This window comes from Kryptolebias marmoratus, linkage group LG13 (genome assembly GCF_001649575.2).
Source record: "Kryptolebias marmoratus isolate JLee-2015 linkage group LG13, ASM164957v2, whole genome shotgun sequence".
NCBI lineage: Eukaryota > Metazoa > Chordata > Actinopteri > Cyprinodontiformes > Rivulidae > Kryptolebias > Kryptolebias marmoratus.
Window position 1 is genome coordinate 13942361 of NC_051442.1, and position 20256 is coordinate 13962616.

At 46.2% G+C, this 20256-nt stretch overlaps 3 protein-coding genes across 6 annotated transcripts in view; 1 reads left to right on the forward strand and 2 right to left on the reverse strand.

Moving 5' to 3' along the window:
• Positions 1–3250: 3250 nt before the first annotated feature.
• Positions 3251–7911, reverse strand: LOC108245233 (sialidase-3). The gene is made up of 3 exons (XM_017431972.3): positions 7771–7911; positions 7364–7603; positions 3251–6113 (listed from the first exon to the last, which is right to left on the reverse strand). The coding sequence occupies exons 2-3, from the start codon at positions 7586–7588 to the stop codon at positions 5106–5108; spliced, it is 1233 nt and encodes a 410-aa protein (XP_017287461.1). The 5' UTR covers positions 7589–7603; positions 7771–7911; the 3' UTR covers positions 3251–5105.
• Positions 7801–20256, forward strand: part of xrra1 (X-ray radiation resistance associated 1) — a 20598-nt gene continuing 8142 nt past the window's right edge. The window contains exons 1-17 of one of the 4 annotated variants that reach the window (XM_017431973.3): positions 8265–8455; positions 9243–9379; positions 9466–9537; positions 9627–9699; positions 9772–9869; positions 9953–10092; positions 10854–10958; positions 11045–11127; positions 11238–11359; positions 11465–11558; positions 11645–11763; positions 11951–12112; positions 13248–13386; positions 13491–13606; positions 13728–13833; positions 13917–14066; positions 18332–20028. In XM_017431973.3, coding sequence (XP_017287462.1) covers positions 8365–8455; positions 9243–9379; positions 9466–9537; positions 9627–9699; positions 9772–9869; positions 9953–10092; positions 10854–10958; positions 11045–11127; positions 11238–11359; positions 11465–11558; positions 11645–11763; positions 11951–12112; positions 13248–13386; positions 13491–13606; positions 13728–13833; positions 13917–14026 — 1767 coding nt within the window. In that variant the 5' untranslated portion in view covers positions 8265–8364 and the 3' untranslated portion in view covers positions 14027–14066; positions 18332–20028. Of the gene's footprint in view, positions 7911–8264; positions 8456–9242; positions 9380–9465; positions 9538–9626; positions 9700–9771; positions 9870–9952; positions 10093–10853; positions 10959–11044; positions 11128–11237; positions 11360–11464; positions 11559–11644; positions 11764–11950; positions 12113–13247; positions 13387–13490; positions 13607–13727; positions 13834–13916; positions 15147–18331; positions 20029–20256 lie in introns of those variants that run through there. The other 3 variants (XM_025009516.2, XM_025009515.2, XM_025009514.2) reach the window with 3 other exon arrangements.
• chrdl2 (chordin-like 2) overlaps positions 9243–20256 on the reverse strand; it is a 20954-nt gene continuing 9940 nt past the window's right edge. Inside the window, exon 11 of the mRNA XM_037979024.1 lies at positions 9243–9376. Within this exon, the coding sequence (XP_037834952.1) occupies positions 9342–9376 (35 nt within the window). The 3' untranslated portion in view covers positions 9243–9341. The remainder of the gene's footprint in view (positions 9377–20256) is intronic.

Here is a 20256-nt window from a genome sequence, read left to right on the forward strand (position 1 = left end):
GTTATGCAAAGTTCAGCGATTTTTGAAAAATATAGAATGCATCATCCATCCATCCGTCCATCCATTCATCCAACCATCCATCCATCCATCGGCATTGTCTTGCTGAAATAAGCAAGGCCTCCCTTGACAAAAAAGAAACAAACACATTGTTCTGGTAACATTACACGCTCTCATGTTGTTCAGCATTCATATGTCCTCAGAGACGGATGGTTTACCCACGCCGTGTGAACTTGAACACCCTTAAATCACAGATGACGGCAAGCTGGGCGGACTGTCCTCTTTATGAGACAGAGAGCGAAGCATCCACAGTTTCCACCTTGTGGTGATGATTCTTTAGGAGACACCACTTGGAAGAAGACGAGGAGACACGACGGCTCCATGGAGGAATTGCTCCAGCTGATAAAACACGCGTTTGCTTGTATGACATCACCGGACTGTCACTGGGTTCCTTATATCCAGAACTATGCTCGAATACCTATTAACGGGTCCATTTCAGAACCATGAGCCTAACCTGGTTTGTGCCACAGTTTCAAAATGTCGCCCAAATCCATAAAGCAAGGCTCGCCACACTACAGGAAGTGTGATACGGTGAACTCAGATTGCTGCCAAAACACAGACGGCGACACCAAAATCTCGGCTATGGTTTAGGACCGATATTTCTTTAGTTGCTGAGCGAAAAGCTGCTAAGGACTGCAGCATCACAGAGCAGCTGGACTTCAATTAACACCAGTACTTACTTCACCACCCATAAAACACAAATTTAATCCAAAAGACGGGCAAAAATGACCATACTCATGTGAATAACCTCCTATTGTGCTATTAGCCTCCATTACCCATTTTTACCCCAATGTTACAGGTTAACCTGAGGGTGTTAGTGTGACCATAGCAGTAAACTCAAGATATAAAACACACACACACACACACTGGGACTTACAGCATGTTTACCTGGTGTGAAAAAAGGTGAGACAGCATAAATTGGAGTAGACAGTGATGCTCCAGGTGTTCCTGTCAATGGGTCAAAGTAACTTTGTTCGTCTTTTGTTGCCATTTTGAAACACGCTTGAAGGCATAAAGCTCAAAATGAGTATTTTATTTCAAGCAGAAATTGTTCCAATACTGGATATGTTCCTGATTACCATTTAGAGTAGCTGTAGTCACCCAGAAGGTTGCAGACTGTCCTCGACCCGGACGCTGAACTCCACACTGCCCCATTTATACATGATTAGAGAATAAAAAGTGGAATTGTATAATAAAAATTGCTGAATGAGAAACCCATTTTAAAACAACTGGCAGAACTTTTTTTTATTATTATTAAATGTAGCTTTAAAATGATTTTCCCCATTAACATTTTGTAACTTTGTAGATGCTCCTCTTCTTCAGCTGCAAACGCCTTTTCACGTGTAGGCCAATAGGAGGATGGCGCGGCCACGTGCTGCACGTACAGCAGCAGCAGGGGGGCCCCGTCGGGACAGAGGAACATCTGTGACGCCGACATCTGTGACGCCGACATCTGTGACGCCGGACTCCCGAGCGCCATCGGAGTGGCGGGCTGAAGCATATTGTGCTGAAAAGTGTCGACCGCCTCGCCGTGCGGCGGCGTCGAAGCAGAGCGCGTGATTCATCCTTTTCACACGAGGGATCGAGTTGGACAGGGGGGGTGATAAATAAAACAGAACAAAACAAAACAGAGTGACGAAGCAGCCAGTCACATTTCAGCTCTGCGAGCCCCACGTCTAATACAGCGCACCTCACACTTCGCCTTGTTCCATCAGTTAAGGGATGAGAAAAGGCAGAGGCAGACAGCTGCTGCTGCGAACCTGAGGGCGCAGACGCACTCAGATGCTTTTTTTTACAGCGGTACGATGTGGCGAAGGAGGACCCGTGCCTGCGTGAGCTACAGGCACTTGAAAATTTGCTGCGTTTGTGTGAAACCCTTGATTTCCTTGTGCGCTAGGAACATTTCTTACAAACAAAATGTGTTGCGGTTTGAGGGGAATGTCACGGCAAATTTGGATAAACCTTAATGAGTGTGGGGACCGGATTCTGAAGACTTGTGATTTCAGCAGAATCTACAATATGCGATTCATCCATCCATCCATCCATCCATCCATCCATCCATCCATCCATCCATCCATCCATCCATCCATCCATCCATCCATCCATCCATCCATCCATCCATCCATCCATCCATCCATCCATCCATCAGCTTTACCCAGCAGGGTTGTGTAGGGACACAAAACAAAACAAACTAACATGCTGCATCTCAGTCTTTAGCCTATTAAACTGTTATAAAGCATCTTCATTACTCCATGAACTTATCTTGAAAGGATAGTTCAGATCTTTTGAAGTCAAGCTCTCTGGAAAGGTTGAGAACAAGTAGCACCCTACGTGTTGCAGGCAGCGAACCTCGGTTCGGAGAAACAGAGTTTAATTCTGACCGGACTGATGAGCCAACAGCTAGTCCGAGCGCGATCCACGAGACAGAACGGTTCACTGCCGGCCTCAAATATCTCACAGCAGTTCGCGTTATGTGAACGCTGGTCTGTAAACCTTTACACCGCGGCCAGTTATTTCAGCGGAAAATATCATGTTTCTGCAGGATGTGCTACTTGTGCTGGCATATGAGGCCAGAATTCTACATAAATACATGTTCGATGTGAAACTAAAGGGAGAATAAAGCTTTAAAAAATAGCGTTCGCCTGCACTTTAAGACAGCAGTAATCCCGCGGTCGGATTGGCTGTAATCATCAGTCTGAGCTACCTACAACAGGTAAGACGATAACTGTTCGTAACCTTTCCACATTAGCCCGCTTCGAAAGATCCGGACTCTCTCTTGGACTGACAGAGGTCGAGCTTCAAACCCTGCCTTCGGTTTCTGCATCAGGTTCTCTTAATAACTGATCCTCTGCGACTCTGTGGGTTTTGATCAAACGTCATCTGTCCTGATCAACATTTGATTCGGCGTCACGCTTCGCAAAATCAAGGATGTTCCAACTAGTCACTAAAATAAGAAAATAAATAAATAAATAAAACAAGAACTGCTTGTCCTTAATTCGTCCCCAAAAGCCTGCACATCTGCTCAGAGGTGCTCAGCTCCCGCTGCAGTCGGCTGGCAGCTGAGGGAACCGAACACAAAGCTGCCATTAAAATCCCTTTGAATGGGTTCACGCCTTATCAGCGGCTGACAGCCCATCTGCGATTTGACATGAGCTGGGAAGAAGCGCAGAAGAACCACGAGCGAAAAGGCGAGTTCAGGTGATCACAGAATTCTTTTATTCGTTTATTTATTTTACTAAAATACACGTTCCATGCAGAGTTTGTCCACAACGGCTAATGGTTAACACAGTTGAATTACAGCAGTACCACCTTTGAGGCTTTTTTTTATTTTATTTTATTTTTTACTTTGTTTGTTTTAACAAACAGGCAGAGGGGGCCGTTAAAGTCAGTACGATATGTGCAAATTCCAAGTGGCTTCTTAAAAACAAAGTCTACGCTGACATCTTCTCATTCCAGGGCAGAAAGCTTATTGTGTCCGATCGCAGTCCCACGAAAAGGTTCACAATATCCTTCTGAATCTGTGTGCTGGAAATAAATATATAAGTTTAAAAAAAAAAGAGAAACATAAATGCAACCTCGAGTGCAGAGTACAAATAAGAGAATAAATGAGTTTGATGATATAAGTTAACATCTTTAGGTAAAAAAAAAAAAAAATCATAAAGAAGCAATACCAGTCATTCATATTTATACTATAAAGTCCAGTTTGCTCGCATTAACAGTGAAACAGCTTTTAACAAACACCAAAATAAACAAGAATTTGATCCCGCCTACAGATAGCGTAGGAAACAAACACCCTATAATCTGACCACGAATAACACCAGGACAGAAATCAGGAACCAAACGTATCGGAGCAGTTGTAACAGATTGTCAGACGGTCCGGGGCGGACGTTTCCCCCTCCGCCGATGTCCTCCGACACGTGCCGGGGACGACCACACTCGCGCTGACTTCTGCAAGAGATTGAATGGAAATGTGTCCCTAGAAAGCAGTGGACTCCTCCTCCGTCTCCTTTTTGCCAAAAAGTCCAGTTTGAGGCCTCGGTTAAATGGTCACAGTTTACGAAAAAGGGCGCACTGCTCGCGCCCTAAGGGCCGCCGCTCTCGGCGCTCTACGCTAGGACACTTATATACATGTTTAGTTTAGGCAATGGCATCACCCAGCGTTGGGAAGTTCGAGTGGCGTGAGCTTTAACTTCGCACCGGTGGACACTCGAGTTACACGTTTGGTCATAAGACACCTCAGAAACACACCGTCGGACCGTACAGCTAATGTGGTCTGTGTTATTTATTTTTTTTATTTACTACTTTTAATCCGTAGTGACAAGTCTTTGTCCTCCGTGCAACACTGTTAAAACGGTAAAACATTTCGGACCGTGGTGTGATGCGTGCAGAATGGACTAGTGGAAATCCTTCGTGCTCAGCTCTCGCTAAGAGCTTCTCAGGTTTCAGCCCCTCCACCCGCTTCGTAACATCCAGACCCGGATCTAAAACTGATCTAAGACTGATTTGTGGCACGTGTGTGCAGCTTCCTGCGCTGACGGACCGCCGTGCAGCCTGCGGATACGAAGGCATGTGTGAAGCAGAGGGCGCGGAAAATAAGAAAGGAGGAAAAAAAAAAGGCCAGAGCGATGAAACTAAAGAGGTAGGCTGAATTCTCTCCGCCGCTCAGAAAAGACTGACAGTTCAATAAGATGTGGAAACGCCTGTGAAGTGCTAATCAAACGAGTCACGCACAAAGGAAAAGAAAAAAGTGACTATCCGAACGCAGCATGCTTAAAATCAACCGCCTAACCTCTAAAAATAGTTTCTGTTTATTATAGACACTTGCATAATATTCACTTAATTTATTCTTGTGGACGATGAGAGCATAGAAACACATGACTCATGCATGCATTAACATCTCCAGAATGTGGAACAATTAGAAGCACAGACGAATGGGACTGCACAGCGTGTCAAAAGTGGGGTTCGCTTGGATTCCTTTTTTTTTTTTTTGGGGGGGGCCGCGGGATCATTTCAGGGGGGACGCTAAAAGAGGGGGACGCCCCCTCGACTCAGAGGGTCTTCTTGTCCTTCCTGCTGCCCGTCTGCATGACGTCGTTCAGGGAGAACGTGGTGAACGCGATCTGCTCCAGTTCGCTCTCCTTCCCGCACTCCATCAGGCAGGAAAACTGGTCTTTGTCCACGTTGTAGGCCAGGTCCGAGTACCCGCTGGGGCCCCTGTGGATGATCCTGGGCCTGTCCCAGCCGGACGAGTGCAGGGGCGAGCGGTTCAAGTACACTCCCATGTCCCTCCGGCTGGACTTGTTGGTCGGGTGCGTGAAGAGCAGCCAGGTCTGCGTGTCCGGCGACAGGAGCGACGTGCCGCACGCCTTGCTCTCGGCGTCGTCGTTGGGGACGAACTCGGGCGCGGGGAACCCGATGACGCTGCCCTGGCAGCCGGAGGGCTGCTCGACGAGCTCCGGCGCCACGTGGGGCTTGTCGAAGTAGACGCCGCTGTTCTCGCTCAGGGCCTCGCACCTGTGGCCCCCGCTGCGACGGGCGTTGCAGTAGAGGTGGCTCCTGCCCTCATGGTCTATGATCTCGGCCATCTCGCATTCGCACGACTTCCTCTGGAGCATCTTGCCGATGCGCCACGTCTGTCCGAAGTCCTCGCTGTAAACCGTGAGCGCACGGGGGTACACCGTGCAGGGAATGGGGAAGGAGCAGCATCTGTAGGGGATGTAGTAGGTGTACGCGGGGATGATCAACCGGCCACCCTCCAGCTGAACGCCGTGGCCGGGGCCCACGGCGAACGTGGCCCACTTGTGCACGGCCTCCCCGATCACGCTCTCCGTTAAGTCCGTGGCATCACTCCAGGTTCGCCCGTCATCACTGCTGCGCACGAAGCAGAGGCGGGCCTTGTTCTTACCTGTGACGATCTGCCTTATCTCTGTGGTGTGACCCAGAATGCAGACAAAGAACAGAAACAGGGTTTTGCTGTTTTTCTCGTACACCGGGCAGGGATTCATGGTGCGGTAGTTTGGAAGACACGCAGTCGAAAGCTCCTCCCTGGACGACCACTGGAAGGAAGAAGACAACGTTTATTAGGAGTGTGTCACGTTTGCAGGTGTCGGTAACAAAGCTGCAGTCAGAAGCTGGCGTGCACTTATGGATGTCATAATAATTTTGGGCTTTAAATTATTATTTCTTCAAATGATTATAAAACTTTACGATTCATAAAAATCCACACAGGGTCAAAATTTAGACGTACAGGCTCAAACGCATAAATACATTCACCTAGATTGTTTAATAGGTGGTACTGAAAGTTTAGGAAATGGCTTTTAATTTGAAAGGGCTTTTTGACTTGTGATCAGTGATCACGTCTGACTGCAGCTGGCCGGGTCTCTTTGCCAGCATAAAACAATTGTTCAACAGGACCTCTTGGGTTCACCCATACTCATCTGCCCCACTTAGATTAACGGAGATTGGTTAGGATGTTCAGGAACAGCCGAGAAACCATCGAAGCTCGAGGCATGAACGGACTGAAGCCAGTTTTACTGAGAGGGCAGCCGCCAAGCAGGAAGCCTCTCCTCCAAGAGTGACACCTTCAGTCCCGTCTGAAATTGGCCGCTGCCCACACGGAGAAGCAAAACAAAAACGAAACAGCTCTACAGTCAGACGAGACAAATATTTAGCAGTTTGGCCACAGTGACGAGACATACAGTGTGGCTTTCAACCTAAAACCGCCGCGCTAACTACCAAGCATGGCGGCAGCAGCATCGTAATGCATATCGGGTGCATCGCACAAAGTAGGTGGAATAACGAATTAGGAAGACTACCTCCAGATTTGTCAGCTTCACCTGAAACCGGCATGAAACTTGGATGGAACTGAGGGTTTAAACAGGACAAGGAACCCAAACAAACATCAACAGTCTAATATGGAGCTTCTGGAAGAGCCTTCCTGATCACAACATTAACTTAAGTAATCCTAAAGATTATCCCAAGAAGAGAGGTCGAAAATCCAGCCAGAGTTAAGCCAGATGCTTGTCGATGCTACAGAAAGCATGTAGTCGAGGTACAACTTCATAACCAAATATTAGTGGGGCTAAATGTAGACGTCTGAGGCTCTGTGCTTCATTTTGACCCTGTTGGATTCAAAGGAAATCTACAGCAAATTCAAAGCTGTGCTCTGTGTGTTGTGTAACGTTTCAGCTTTGTAAAAAACAAATAAATAAATAAAAAAGCTGATCAAATCAATCACAAAATAACCCAAAATGAATGCCATGCCCACGATTAGTGCATCTGATGACACCGAGCCAGAAAGATTAACCTGAACGGATCCGTCATCCTTCAGCAGTCCTCTCCTCATGACCAGGATTTTGGCATCGTGGTCATAATACGAGGTCCTTTTCTCAGCAAAGGCGAGGAAGGTGTGACAGTGCCTCAGGTAGAGGAGAGCAGGGATCCTGTATGTGATCCCACAGGGCTCCCTTTCAAATAAAGTTGTTTTGACCGGTTCCTCTCCACTGGCACTCTTCGATGATCTGTTCCCCATGGTGGATGAGAGGTCCTGCGCACACATACATGAGCAGCCTGACTTTATTTTTTTGAACAACCTTTTCCAAGAGAGAAAAAAAAACAAGCTCAGACTAACAGCAAGAGTTCACACTCCAGTAGCCCCTCGCGTGCACTGACGAGTAAATCGGTGTGCATTGCAGATACGAACACAGCCCCTACCTTTACTTGTCGCTCTTGACTGGTTCTACCCTTGACGCGGCATTATAGGGTCCATATGAATAGGGACCAGGGACATCTGAGGTTCACGACACTGATGCTGAAGGTTCATCAGAAACGAAGGACGGCGCCGAGACGACAGGGTGAGTCGCTTTCGCTTCCGCATTCGTCCTCACAGAGCTGACTTACCGGGACGTCGAGTTTAAGTGGCAGATTCAGCTGGGACAATATTTTCAGTTTCTTCGCCCTAGCTAAAGAAATAAAACAAAGCCAACGTTTCACAGTAAAAAAAATATTGCCAATTATTTATCAACGAAATCATTTCTGAGGCAAGCTGTTGCGTAATGTGCCTGCACGCACTAAATGTACTTTTACGAGACTACGGGGTAACATCTTGCCAAAGCGACGACTCTTCGATAAGCGACGCTCAACGGTCGTTTCCGCCTGTCGCGCTTCGCCACCTTCACTGCCCCCTGCTGGATAGGAAGCGGAAGCGCTCACGTCTTGTTGCTAGGATACGAAGCGGCACTCCAGCGGCTGCCTTTAAAATTTCAAAAGCCTGCGTGAAAAGTTGCCTGGCGATGATATGATAACGGGATGTCTTCGGCTTTTTGCAGATTTAACGACGGCCAGGGCTTTCCGACCAAAAACTCCCCAGCCGGGGGGCTACGGGGTCGGAGGAAAGACGGTTGGTTAAAGCCAGAAAAACTGAAGTCAGCTGCAAAAAAAAAAAAAATAATAACTCGTATACGGTTACACTAAACGGGAGCAAGCGATGCTAACACAGAAATCCAGCAATTATCCTGTACCATTATAATAGTTTGTTATACTGTGATGTTAGCTGCGCGATTTAAGCAGAAATACTTTATTACTAACTCACAAAACACAAGTTAAAGGCCATTTTAGCAGCGTGTTCCCTGTAATTACAAAATATGAGACGTTTTAGCTCCAAATTAGCCCAATGTTATCTCCTAAAAATTAAATATTAAACATATTAACCACTAAAAATAAAGGCAGCAGCAAGTTGTTACACAGACGGTCTGTTTTATATCGATGGCACTTAGTTTAAGAGATGTCATTTTGTCCTTTTTTTATAGTTATTTCATCTGAAAGTTGATAACAACATGCAGTATGTTACAAACCAAACCTTTAAATGGCATCACAACCAAAAAAGGTGAAAAAACTTGGTTAAAGCTTTGCTGTAAACCATTTGGAGTCAACTCTTTGTGTGTGTTGGCGAAATATCTCCTGAACCGGTGGATGGATCTTAATGAAGCTTTCAGGAAATAATCGCTGGGCGTACGTCGACAACTGATTAACTTTTGGAGCCAGCTCAGTCCAAGATGGCCGCCACTGCCAGCTGACCTCAGAAAGCTCAGTGATGGCTATTGTGGTGTGGTAGTAGCTGAGAGTCCCTCCCAGCACATCCTTTGAGCGTGACGTCCTTCAGGTCTTTCTGTGTTTTGTCTCTGTAGGTCCCAATCACTGGCTCGTGGCTCACAGGGAGGCCGAGCGGCAGAGGGTCAGGACCATCCACAGGAGGATCCAGGAGGCCTACGGAAGCGAGAGCACCGTCACCCGTCGTGGAGCCACGTTGGACGCCGCCCTCCTGGTAAGAAAAGGGAACGCCGGTCAGAACGGCGGGACGGTGCGAACAAGTCGCGAGTCACGGCTCGTGTTTTGGGTTTGTTCCCGCAGCTGAAGTGTTGTCGTGTCGATGAGCCGTCTCAGCTCTGCTCCGTCGACGTCAGCGAGCACAGACTGAACTCTGTGAGTAACCGGACCCTTTAAACTCGGTCACCTTTAATCTGCAGGGTTAAAAAACAAACAAACAAGTGACTCAGAGCTCTTCGTTTAAGGTCAACCCAGAGGACCTCGAGCTGTTCACAAACGTTGCTTACATCGACGCCTCCATCAACTCCCTCACTTTAGGTGATGATTCCTTATCTTCAGCCTCTTTTTCGGCCTCTTGTCCCCTCTGAAATGCTTCCCTCTCCTCCCCAGGCTCCTTCGGCTGCTTCGTAGCTTTGAAGGAACTCAATCTGTCTTTGAACGGACTCTGCAACGTGACGTTTGACGCCGCCGATTTCCCTCATCTGACGGTAAAACGATCGAAACGGTGACGGTTGCCGAGGAGCAGAAGGGGCGTTCCTCTCCCTTTAGCGACGTGTTTCCACCCTCCCAGGTTCTGGATTTGTCCTACAACAGCGTGTCAGCTCAGGGAGCGGTGTCCCTCGGTCGCCTTCCACGCCTTAAAACCCTTCACCTGACAGGAAATCAGCTTCATCGTCTTCCTCTGACTTTTGGTTCCTCACATACTCAGCCGTAAGCACCTGAATTTGATCATTTTTTTTCTTCGCCAACACATATTTTTAGTCTTTTTCTGTCAAAACTGATGATCTTTTATGATAAATCTGAAGCGACTCAAGCAAAACTAAGCAGCCTAAATGAGTTTTCACCACGGCTGCACACATATGAGGCTTTAAAAAAACAACTCTTTGGTAAAAATGCACTTTAATCCTGAAAGGAAAAATCTGTTTTTACACCAAAATAATAACTTATTATCATCTCACAGCTTGGTGGAGCTTCAGCGTGCTTTATCACCGTTTTCTTGTTGGGTTTTATTTGAAGTAAATTGGACAAAATATGTTCGGTTGGGGTTTTCAGCTTTGTCCGTAAAATATCTTCTCAAAAGTAACATTGCAAACTGCGTTTTGCGGCCGTGAAGTGGCTATTTCATCTCGTTTTAGTCGTTTCCGTCACTATATTTCATCAAAACATTCACAAATGAAGAAATGATATAACGACGTACCGAACAGGTCATTCCTTAGGCCCCAAACTTTAAAGCAGTGCTCAAAGTAACCAAAGGGGGGCACAAGTGTGCTCCAAATTTCCACCTAAAGACTGGAAAAATCAAAATGATTTATCTTCTCCTCATCCCAGTGAAGACAAGATAATATTTCCCCAGTGCTAAAACTTTATAAACGCACTCGTTGTTTAATATTATGATTTATGTCTATTTGTGTTAGATTTTTTTTTCTTTTCTTTCTTTCTTTCTCTCTTTCTTTCTTTCTTTCTTTCCGCAGGCCGGCTGAAGAGGGAGCCAAGCAGTTTGAAGCTCTCGAAGTCCTGATGCTCGACAACAACAGGCTGTCCTCCGACGTCTTCCACAGCCTGACAGACCTCAGGAGGTGTTTAATTTGGAAACGATTTCCCCACACGTTTCAGGCGAACGCGGGCCCGAATCCCAAACCGACCTGTCAACTCTCATCCACAGGCTGAAGTACCTGAACCTGCGGGGGAATCGCATTTCTGCTGTCCCACATATGAAGCCTGGACAGCTTTCTGCTGAAGCTGGAGGTCAAACTTCAGGAGGGACTCAATGTTATTTGTAGTTAGATGTACAATATGTCTGGATTTGTTCAGCGTGTAGTGATTGTTTTTGTTGTTGTTTCTGCTCCCTGATTCAGCCCACACTCTGTCAGCTGTAGATGAATGTCTGAAGATAATGGAGACCTTTCAGCCAGAGGACGGTAAAGGTCGCCGTCTGCCTCTGCCTGAGCTCCAGCAGCTCAACCTGGCTGAGAACAAGGTTTGCTTCTTCTTCTCCTCACCAAAAAACAACAGCGACTGTTTGAAAATGATAAAAAAAAATTTAAAAAAAAGCCAACACGTCTCATTTGTGCTCCACCATCAGATCTCCACAGAGGAGGCTCTGATCAGTGCCGCTCTCTTCCCGAAGCTCGCCGAGATGGATATTCACTCCAACCCTGTGGTCACGCGGAAAAGAGGTAGTTCCACCGTTTCACGAAGGCAGTTAGTAAGGTGCGGATTGGCACTTTAAAAAAAGCACCTCCGTGTGTTTGTTTGAGTGCAGGAGGCTTGCCCGTGCTGACCTATTACCTGCAGGAGAGACGGGGAGTAGAGATAAAGCGAAACAAGGAGCAAAAGGTCAAGAAGCTCCCACTGAAATTGTCCGTCAATCCGAAATGGAAGGTCAGGTGTTTTTTTTTTTGTTTTGGGGTTTTTTTTGGCTGGTTGAGAGGCAAACAGCGAGGCAGATGTTGCTGATGACTGACGTCGTGAAGCAGGGAGTCGTAACCGACTCCCTGACCTCTGGCTCACTCCTATCAGCGATTCCAATTTCTTTCTTTTTCTCCCCTTTTGATATTTTTTATCGCAGGTGAAAGAAAACCCCAGGAAGGCGTCAAAAGGGCTTCTCTTGACGGCTCCGGTTTGCCCGACCGGAGCTCAGAAAGACGAACGCGACGAGGCCGCCCGGGAGACGGCTCGACCCGAGGGCAAAACCACCAACAAAGATCCCAAACAGTTCTTCATTACTCAGGTATCCAAGCTTCCCGTCGAAGCGTACCTGCCTCGTGTTTTTAACAGCAGTGGGAAAACAACATCTCAGCAACGTCTCTTTACACATCTGACACTTTAGCATAGCAGCTCCAGGTTGCCACATATTCATTAGTCAAGTCAAGTCAAAAAAAAACTCCACAGCACGACAGGAGCAGCGCTGAAGTGGCACTGATACAGCATGTTGTCATTTTAGCATATATTATCAATTTGTGACAAACAATAACATCTCATGATCTCACGCTTGGCTGTGCTAACACTCTGTCCGCATCGCTGACATAAAGACAGATGGACGAAAAGCGACTCCATTAACTTGCATGGTTCAAACGATGGAAACAGAGCCAGAGTCTGTGCGCTGAGGATGTGGGGCTGTGCCGTCGAGCCACCCTCCGAGCTCACTCATCACGTGACGGTTTCTTAAAGTCCCGAATAACTAGCTGAAGCTAAAGGTAATACCTGTTTAACAAACAGCGACAGGGTAATCAGCACCTGACAACAATGATCTGAAGTTGACTTTTTTAGTTTTAGTCAAAAAAATAATAAGGACCTAAGCGTTGCACGGCAGGCAGCCATTAGAGGGCGCTCATCCTTCGTAGCTTCAGCCTCCATCTTCCCATCCTGTCTTAATAAATGTCGATGGTCTGCTCTGTCAGGGTGTCGTGTCGTGTTTGTGGTACTTTTATGTGTAATAGGCATCTGGTAAAGCTGCATATCAGTGGCATATTCCTAATAAAACATTGTGCACCATGTGGGTTCTGCGGCGGCCATATTGCGTTGCTGGGAGACGTGTACCGGTTGCATACACTGGCCTTTTATAGGCACATGGTGTGTGCCTATAAAAGGCCACGGCTAGATTGGCTGCAGATCATCCAGAACCACGAGCTCATAAAGAGAATTATGGCGAGGAGATCCTGGCGAAGAACAAACACAGACACGTATATGAACAAAACAGCTGCAACAAAAACAAGATGGTCCCACAGCAGCAGCCCAGCATGCGCCGCTTTCGCTCGATTTGTCACGGGAACACATCGTGAACTTTAGCATACAAAAAGGTGCGACAGCTTGAGGAAAGAAGTATCAGCGTTTAAATAATGTTGTTGTTTTTTTTTTTCTCCCAGACAGAGGATGAAGCTGCGTTCGAACTTGTGTCTTCATCAGAAGAGAGCGAACAGAGGACCAGAACCGGCCATGAGGAATCCACAAGCTGCAAAACGACACCGAACCCAAAAGTAAACCCTGTTGTGCTGAAGCCCGTCGGTGAGGAGTGATGAACTGCCTAATATGTTGTCCATGCGAAAGCTGGAGTGTACGTCCGCCCCCTCCACGGGGGGAATAGTGCTGTTTTTCTTCTCTTCAAACAGGAATTCAGACAGCTGTTCGGATGTTGGAGCACACACTGGGGAATCTGAACGTCTACAGAGACTCGAAACCGAAGCTTGATAGCATCCAGACTCCATACAGGGAGAGGGAAAAAAGGGTTTGATATTTTGCCACTCAGACATGGTTTCGCACGCACGTCATCGCTTACAGATCCCAAATAAATCACACAACAGCATTACCTCTTTTTTTTCCATCTTATTTGTTTTTCCTGGGCGCAGATAAAGGAGCTGCCGCCCGTGAGAACAACAAAGCGGCCATCTCAAAGGGTCGACGAAATGATGAAGGAAGTGAGAGCGAGCACGACAATAGAAGTAGTCGCCTTAGGTACGCCGTAGGTATCTCCCCCCCCCCCCAATCTTCTGTCTGCACTCCCCGTCGGCTCGGTCCCGACCTCGTTTTCTGTACAGGTGACGCGACGCGCAGCGGAGGTGGGAACGGGGAGGACTCCAAGGAGGCTCGATCACTGCTGAAGGACATGATGATAAAACACAAGCTGGTCCACGAGAAGGCATGGTGACCAGCGGCCTCGAGCTGAGCCGGCCCTCCACCTCTGCCAGGTGCTTTAACACTAAACGTTTGCGGGAGCGGCGCTGAAGAAAATAAACCTCATGTCAAAAACAATAAAGATTCATTTAAAGGCTTGCAGAGAACTTAAACTGCCGTTGACCTGTACTGAGGGTTCACACGCTGCGTGCTACTTCTTAAACTGTCGTGTTTTAGTTCACGAGACGTGAACAGATGTTTCCAAAGTGTCTTCTGCTGGGACGTCAGGACAGCTGCGCCGCTGCTACGGCCGGAGTTTTATCCTCCATGTTTACACCTCGCGAGGAGAGGAAGCTGGCAGAGAGAGACTTGTTGAAGTTACACATAAAAGCATTAAATGGAAAGTTCAGACCTGTTGACGTGGGGTTCTGAACAGTTAGTATCTTACCTGGTGTAGATAGCTCTTCGAACGACCTCGATTTGCAGGAAATGCTTCCATTCTGTGCGGATTAACGAGCCGGCAGCTTGTCTGAGCGCCCAATCGGAGCGTCGCCCTCTTAAAATAATTCATGCCATCTGAAAAAGGCTGGCACTCTTCGAGAGAATGCACGCCACCCGTCACCTCGCGCGCCGAAGATCCCGTGCGATCCGTCGGATGTCAGCTTCCATTACGCCGAGTTTAAGCTCGGTGTCTGTTACCAGAGGAGAGCAATGCACGCGTACATGTCCACGAGTTTCACATTACAGCTGTTTACAATGGATTTCATGTTTGTTTAGAAGCAGAAACACTTTGAAACACTCCCAGCGCGGCCTGAGACACTCCCTGCAGGAACATCGCAATGTTTTGTGACAGGATAATTGTAGAATGGGAAACAGATGATAAAGTAAAGGTTCATAAAGCAGAACGTCTATGAAATGTTGGTCTACTTTGGTCTTGGCCGCGCTCAGACAACCTGTTAGCTCGTCAGTGAGGTCAGAATTAAACTCTGTTTCTCCTGTTTGTCCAAACAGCTGCTGTATCTACAGCAGGTAAGATATTAGTTGTTTATAACCCTTCTACAGAACCCCCATTTCAAAGCAGCACCTCTTCAAAGTAGCTTATTTTTCTTTTTACGCTGCGGACGCATTCAAAATGTTGAGTTTCAGTTTTTTTTCCCCCCGTGAATCTGGTATCCTTTAATAGAGCCTCATGTTTTCGTGTAATTATCAGGGAGTTAAACCCAAATGTTTCACATATCTGCAGACGGTCTGATACTTCCAGCAGATCTCCGCAGCTCACTTTGATTTATGGCCCGCATTACTGAAAACGGTTCCAGTTTGGTTTCTGGAAATTCACGACACGCCCTTCCATTAAATCCCCCCAAAAAAGTGAAACACCCCGAGCCGACAGCAGGGTTCGATTCTAGTTATCTGAAATTTCTGGTCGTGTTCTGTTTCCACTACCCTCCCCGTTTGATTTCACCGAAACCGCCGATCATATGACTTCCATTATTTGTCTCTCGGAGCGGCTCGCAGATGTGGAATGCACACACGGCCTCAGCGGGACGAATCAGCAGGCAGGGGGTGGTGGAAGATGGTCCACGCAGGGATTTTTATGTTTAGATATTTATCTGCTTGTGTCTGTGGCAGCTGAACGTGAACGAGCTGTTCACCGGACGCAAACCAGCAGGTGTGCGAGGCGCCGCGCCCTCAGATCGTTGGCGTCCGCTGAGGGAGTGCCTGTCGCCCGCCGCCTTTCGTGCCAGAGTTTTAAAACAAGGAGCATCTCGTGGAACAATTGTGAAGGTTCAGCGGATCCGGGTAAATCTCGAGAAAAAAAAAACAGGCGCGATCGCACGCAAATTACATAAGATCTTTTCACCCTCAGGGTATGTGATGGGGAGGGTCCTCAGCTACTACCAGTTTTAGCTCAATATCTGTCAAACGGATAGAGTTGTAGCCATTTTTGTGTTCGCCAAGATCATTTTGAATTAGTTTTAGGCTGTATTCACGTCTGATAGTCCGGTAGACTCAATTCGATTGGGGACCAAAATGTCCACATTTGTTCCATCTTCAGCTGCTTTGGTTCTCATTCACACTGCACCTAGTCAATCGAGACAAACCCTTTGAGCGATCTGTTCCCCCCCTCGCCTGTGGTGGCGCCGCACCAAGAACTACTGAAGGAAACGACACGAGAACCCCTGAAGGAGACACTGAGCGCAACTTCCTTCTGATGGAGAAGTGGCTGGTGGGAACGCAGCCTTAGATACGCTTCCAACGACTGAGAGTTCTGTTCACATCCGTCCTCTGAATCACAAGATATTTTGCAAACACAAACACAGGTAAATATATGATTTATAGCAACTAAAGTAAACTTAAAAACTGATCTGACACAAAATCTTTGGGTAGTTCAGACAAAGACCCAGCCCCAGTTGGGGTCTGGTTGCTGCTACATTTAATGATAATGAGGAGATCGTGCCAAATGGCAGAAACTCTCTGAAATGCTATTTTCCAGTCTACTGGAGCTCAGCTCAGCTTCACAGACCTCTGTTTGTGGTGCAACACTATCCCACAGAGTCTCACACCGCAGGTGCAAGGAAAAAAAAAAAGAAATCCCCACCGCCAAACGGGATTAGCGTCCCTAACTTTGGGCTGGATTATTATTTTTAATAACGCACACACTGCTGTGTCTTAGGCTGAAAGGCAGCTCGGGTAAAAGGCTTCAGAGGACTGACGCTGAGTAACACGACGCGTTCGTTGCTCACCCTGGGAGTCCTGGTATGAACTGATCCCGTCCGACAGGAATGCTGCTCCGAAGTCGCTCGGAAGTGAAAACGATGCACACTTGGGGAGTTTTAACGGTTGCATAAGAGCCGTGTTTTCATGCTGGAATTTTTTGATGCAGCAAAGACTGGGGTGGAGGGATTGATGCCTACTATTGTGCAAGGGGTTGTCATAAATGTTAAATGTTCCACAGTTCTGGGCAGTGATCGTTCCTGCTAATGAGCGTTATACTCCAGGACTCACTGAGCTCATCTCAGACCTACAAAACATCCCGGGGAAATCTCCAGAAACAACGTTTCACAAGACGGAGCTGAACGGTGCAGAATCAGTCAGACGGGTCTGCTTTAACCGTTCCTTCCTCCGGTTATTCAGTGTCTCTTGGTTTACAGGCACACTCCTCCCACAATCAATGAACCAGATCTTTGGAGACAGGGGGGTGTGGAAAGGTTGTGAACAAGTAATATCTTACCTGTTGCAGATAGCTTTTTTAAACAACATTAGGTTGGAGAAACAGAGTTTAATAGTTATCTTTCACACTATTGTTCTCCTGCCAGCTGTGTAGTTGTAGTTCAAACTATTTTTGCATTTTTTGAGTCATTTTAAGCGCTCATATATCAAAACGTTCGTCCTGCTCAGGAATACTGCATTGTGACTTCTGGGTTCTGTACCTTTTTATGCTTTTCAAAATATTTTACTTCATTTAAAGTAAAATTCCCCAAAGAAACGCATTGAGATTTTTGTTTTTCAGTTCCTTCAAAACAGGAAATGCCTTCAGCATGCTCTGCTTTATTTTATCTCCTTGTGCTGCTTTTAGCTCTTAGCTACTGTTTTGCTCCTTTTAGCTTTTTAGTTTTTAGCTTCTGTTCTGATTCTTTTACCTTTTAGGTACCGTTTAGCCCCTTTTAGCTTCCCTTCTGCTCCATTTAACTACCATTTAGCTCGTTTTAGCTTTTGTTTAGCTCATTTTAGCTTTTGTTTAGCTTCCATTTAGCTCCTTGTAGCTTTCGCTCTCCTAGTTTTAACTTGACCACCTCAGTGTCAGCTTCTTCAGCTCAGCGTTGGCGCTGCATTTTTACAGAAATCCCCATTTTCCTCTCGTCCCGTTTGGATCCCGATGAGCTGCTGCTCAAAGCTGTGTCCCCCGCTTGGACTAGCCTTTAGCTCATCAGTCTGGTCCAAACTAAACTCAAAGAGCTATCCTCGACAAGTAAACTTTTATTTCAGAAGCTGAACTATCCCTTTTAAAATCATGTGAATCGAATACAGTGTGAAAATTCCCCTCAAGGCTGGAGGAAATCCACACGACTGTCATTTATTTACTCCACATTTGGACCGTTGTTCCCTTTAATGAGCACAAAGCTTGTCTTTCTTTATTCTGCAAATCCAAACCAGTGGAAAAAAAAATCAATCCTTTTTTAAATTATTTTCGTTGGACGCTTCCTCGCATCAGCGTCAACACAGAAATGCTCACTTGCACACTTTTTTTTTTCTTCCTTTTTTCTCTCCTGTAACCTCCAATGTTCTTACCATGAAAACCCAATAAACTGAAAACACATTTTATTTTTTTGATCCACAGCACTAACAAAACCTGGCATGTGGAGCTGGAAACGCTGTCCAACATAACAAAGGACGTGATGAAGAAAGGCATCGGTTGTTCTGGGTTTTAAAGGAGACAGATCTGGGTTTTGTTTTTTGTTTTTCCTCCGTTTGTGTATCTGAACACATCTGGAGCCGTCAGCACCGCAATCAGGGCCGAGAAATGTTCGAGCAAGATTTGTTTGACTCTGAAAACCGAGGGCCAGCAAGTTAAGCTTTGGGAATGAAACTCGTGGAGACTCAGACACCAGATTTGGCTCGGGAAGAAGGGGCTCGAATACCTCATCAACACTCCTCATTACCAAAAGTGCCAAATGAGTTCACTGCAGACTGAACCTATTCATCGTTCCTCGTGACGGACAATTGAACTGGAACGCACTTATCGTGTAATCATGGAGTGGCTTCAGATACCCTGGCAGACCTGACAGCAGTTCATTAGTGGTTACAGATCGGAGCTGTGGAGTTCTTCTGGTGAAGAGTAATTTTTATTTTATTTTCTGATCTGATCTTTCAGCACAAGCTTCTTCAGGTCCAGCTGATCTCAATAGGGGGATGAAGACGAAAGAGTTCCTGACGTGTGAACAAGTAACATCTTACCTGCTGCAGATAGCGCTGAGTGAACTCGGTTTTGGGGGGAAGAGGCGTGTTCTGACGGGATTGACGAGCTAATGGCTAGTCTGAGCGAGGAGAAAGCGAATTGCCGCCAAATTTAAACGACAACGTTGAAGGTTTTGTGGCAACTCGCGGCACCGACTTTGCATTACAGAGCAGAAATGTTATTACATTACTGCTGGAAGTGCCTGAGGCTGCACAGGAAGTGCTGCAGCTAGCTGCCGCCGCCACGGGATTCCATCTAAATAATCAAATAATACGAATGTAAACCTGTCAACAACATGGAAGTTTAAAATATAACTTTAATCTTGTTTCTTTCTGATCAGATTAGCTAATCTGTCAATCTCTTCCTGCCCACAGCCATCAGCATCTATAAAATCTCTTTAACGAAACCAGGATGATGAGTTACAACATTTAGTTTCCCTTTTGGGATTCATAAAGTATTTTTGATTTCAATTGATATGAATAAAGTAATGGATCACCAGACAAAACATTTTTTTTTATCATATATGACCCAGATTTTGGGTCATATATGTCCCCATATTTCCCCACCTCAAATCTTTCATCGTCCATTTTTAGACTTTTTGGATATAACTAAATTAAACAACTGTCAAAAAAAACAGAAGAAGAGTTGTTACGGTAATCTGGATGTCCAAACGAATGCAAGCGAAAATAAAGGAGGCGTCCTTCTTGACCCTTAAAGGTTTATAAAACAGCATTTGCTTGAACTGCTGTGATATTTTGGAGTTCAGAGTTGTTTCCATACAACAGACTAGCCATTAGCTCATCAATCCGGTCAGAATTAAACTCTTTTTTTTGTAAGATATTAAACTGTTCGTCGCTTTTCATTAAAAACCCCACTTCACAAATACTGAACTGCTAAAAAATAGTGAGATCTGGGTTCACGAAAATTCGATCAAAAACCAGATTCTTGTTGTTCTGATCTTTCCGAGCTGTAAGTTCTGCTGAACACCTTATCAACTGTAAGATCCAACCCATCGATCAAACTTAATTAAAAGCAGCCAGCGGCGCTTTAGTTCTTCACGAACGCTGCATGCGTCTGCGAGGGGGAAAAAAAAAAAAACACGTCAGCTTTGAAAATGTTTTTGTTTTTTGTTTTTTTGACTCAGACATGACTGCGGTCAGTGCAAAACAATAAGAAACACTGCAGCAGTTCCCACCATTGTTTCATAAAAAAAGATCTTCTGACTGGATCTGGGCACCAGGGTGGAGCGCAAACGCACAGAAAACTGACCGGACTGAGTGATTTATACCTGCTGACTGCCCCCCCCC

What these genes read in the sequence shown, in the direction of transcription:
- LOC108245233 (XM_017431972.3), bottom strand. Translation starts at nt 7,588, where the DNA reads ATGGGGAACAGATCATCGAAGAGTGCCAGTGGAGAGGAACCGGTCAAA. An exon ending in AGGATGACGGATCCGTTCAG is followed by an intron (nt 6,114 to 7,363) that starts GTTAATCTTTCT and finishes TCTTCCTTCCAG; the next exon opens with TGGTCGTCCAGGGAGGAGCT.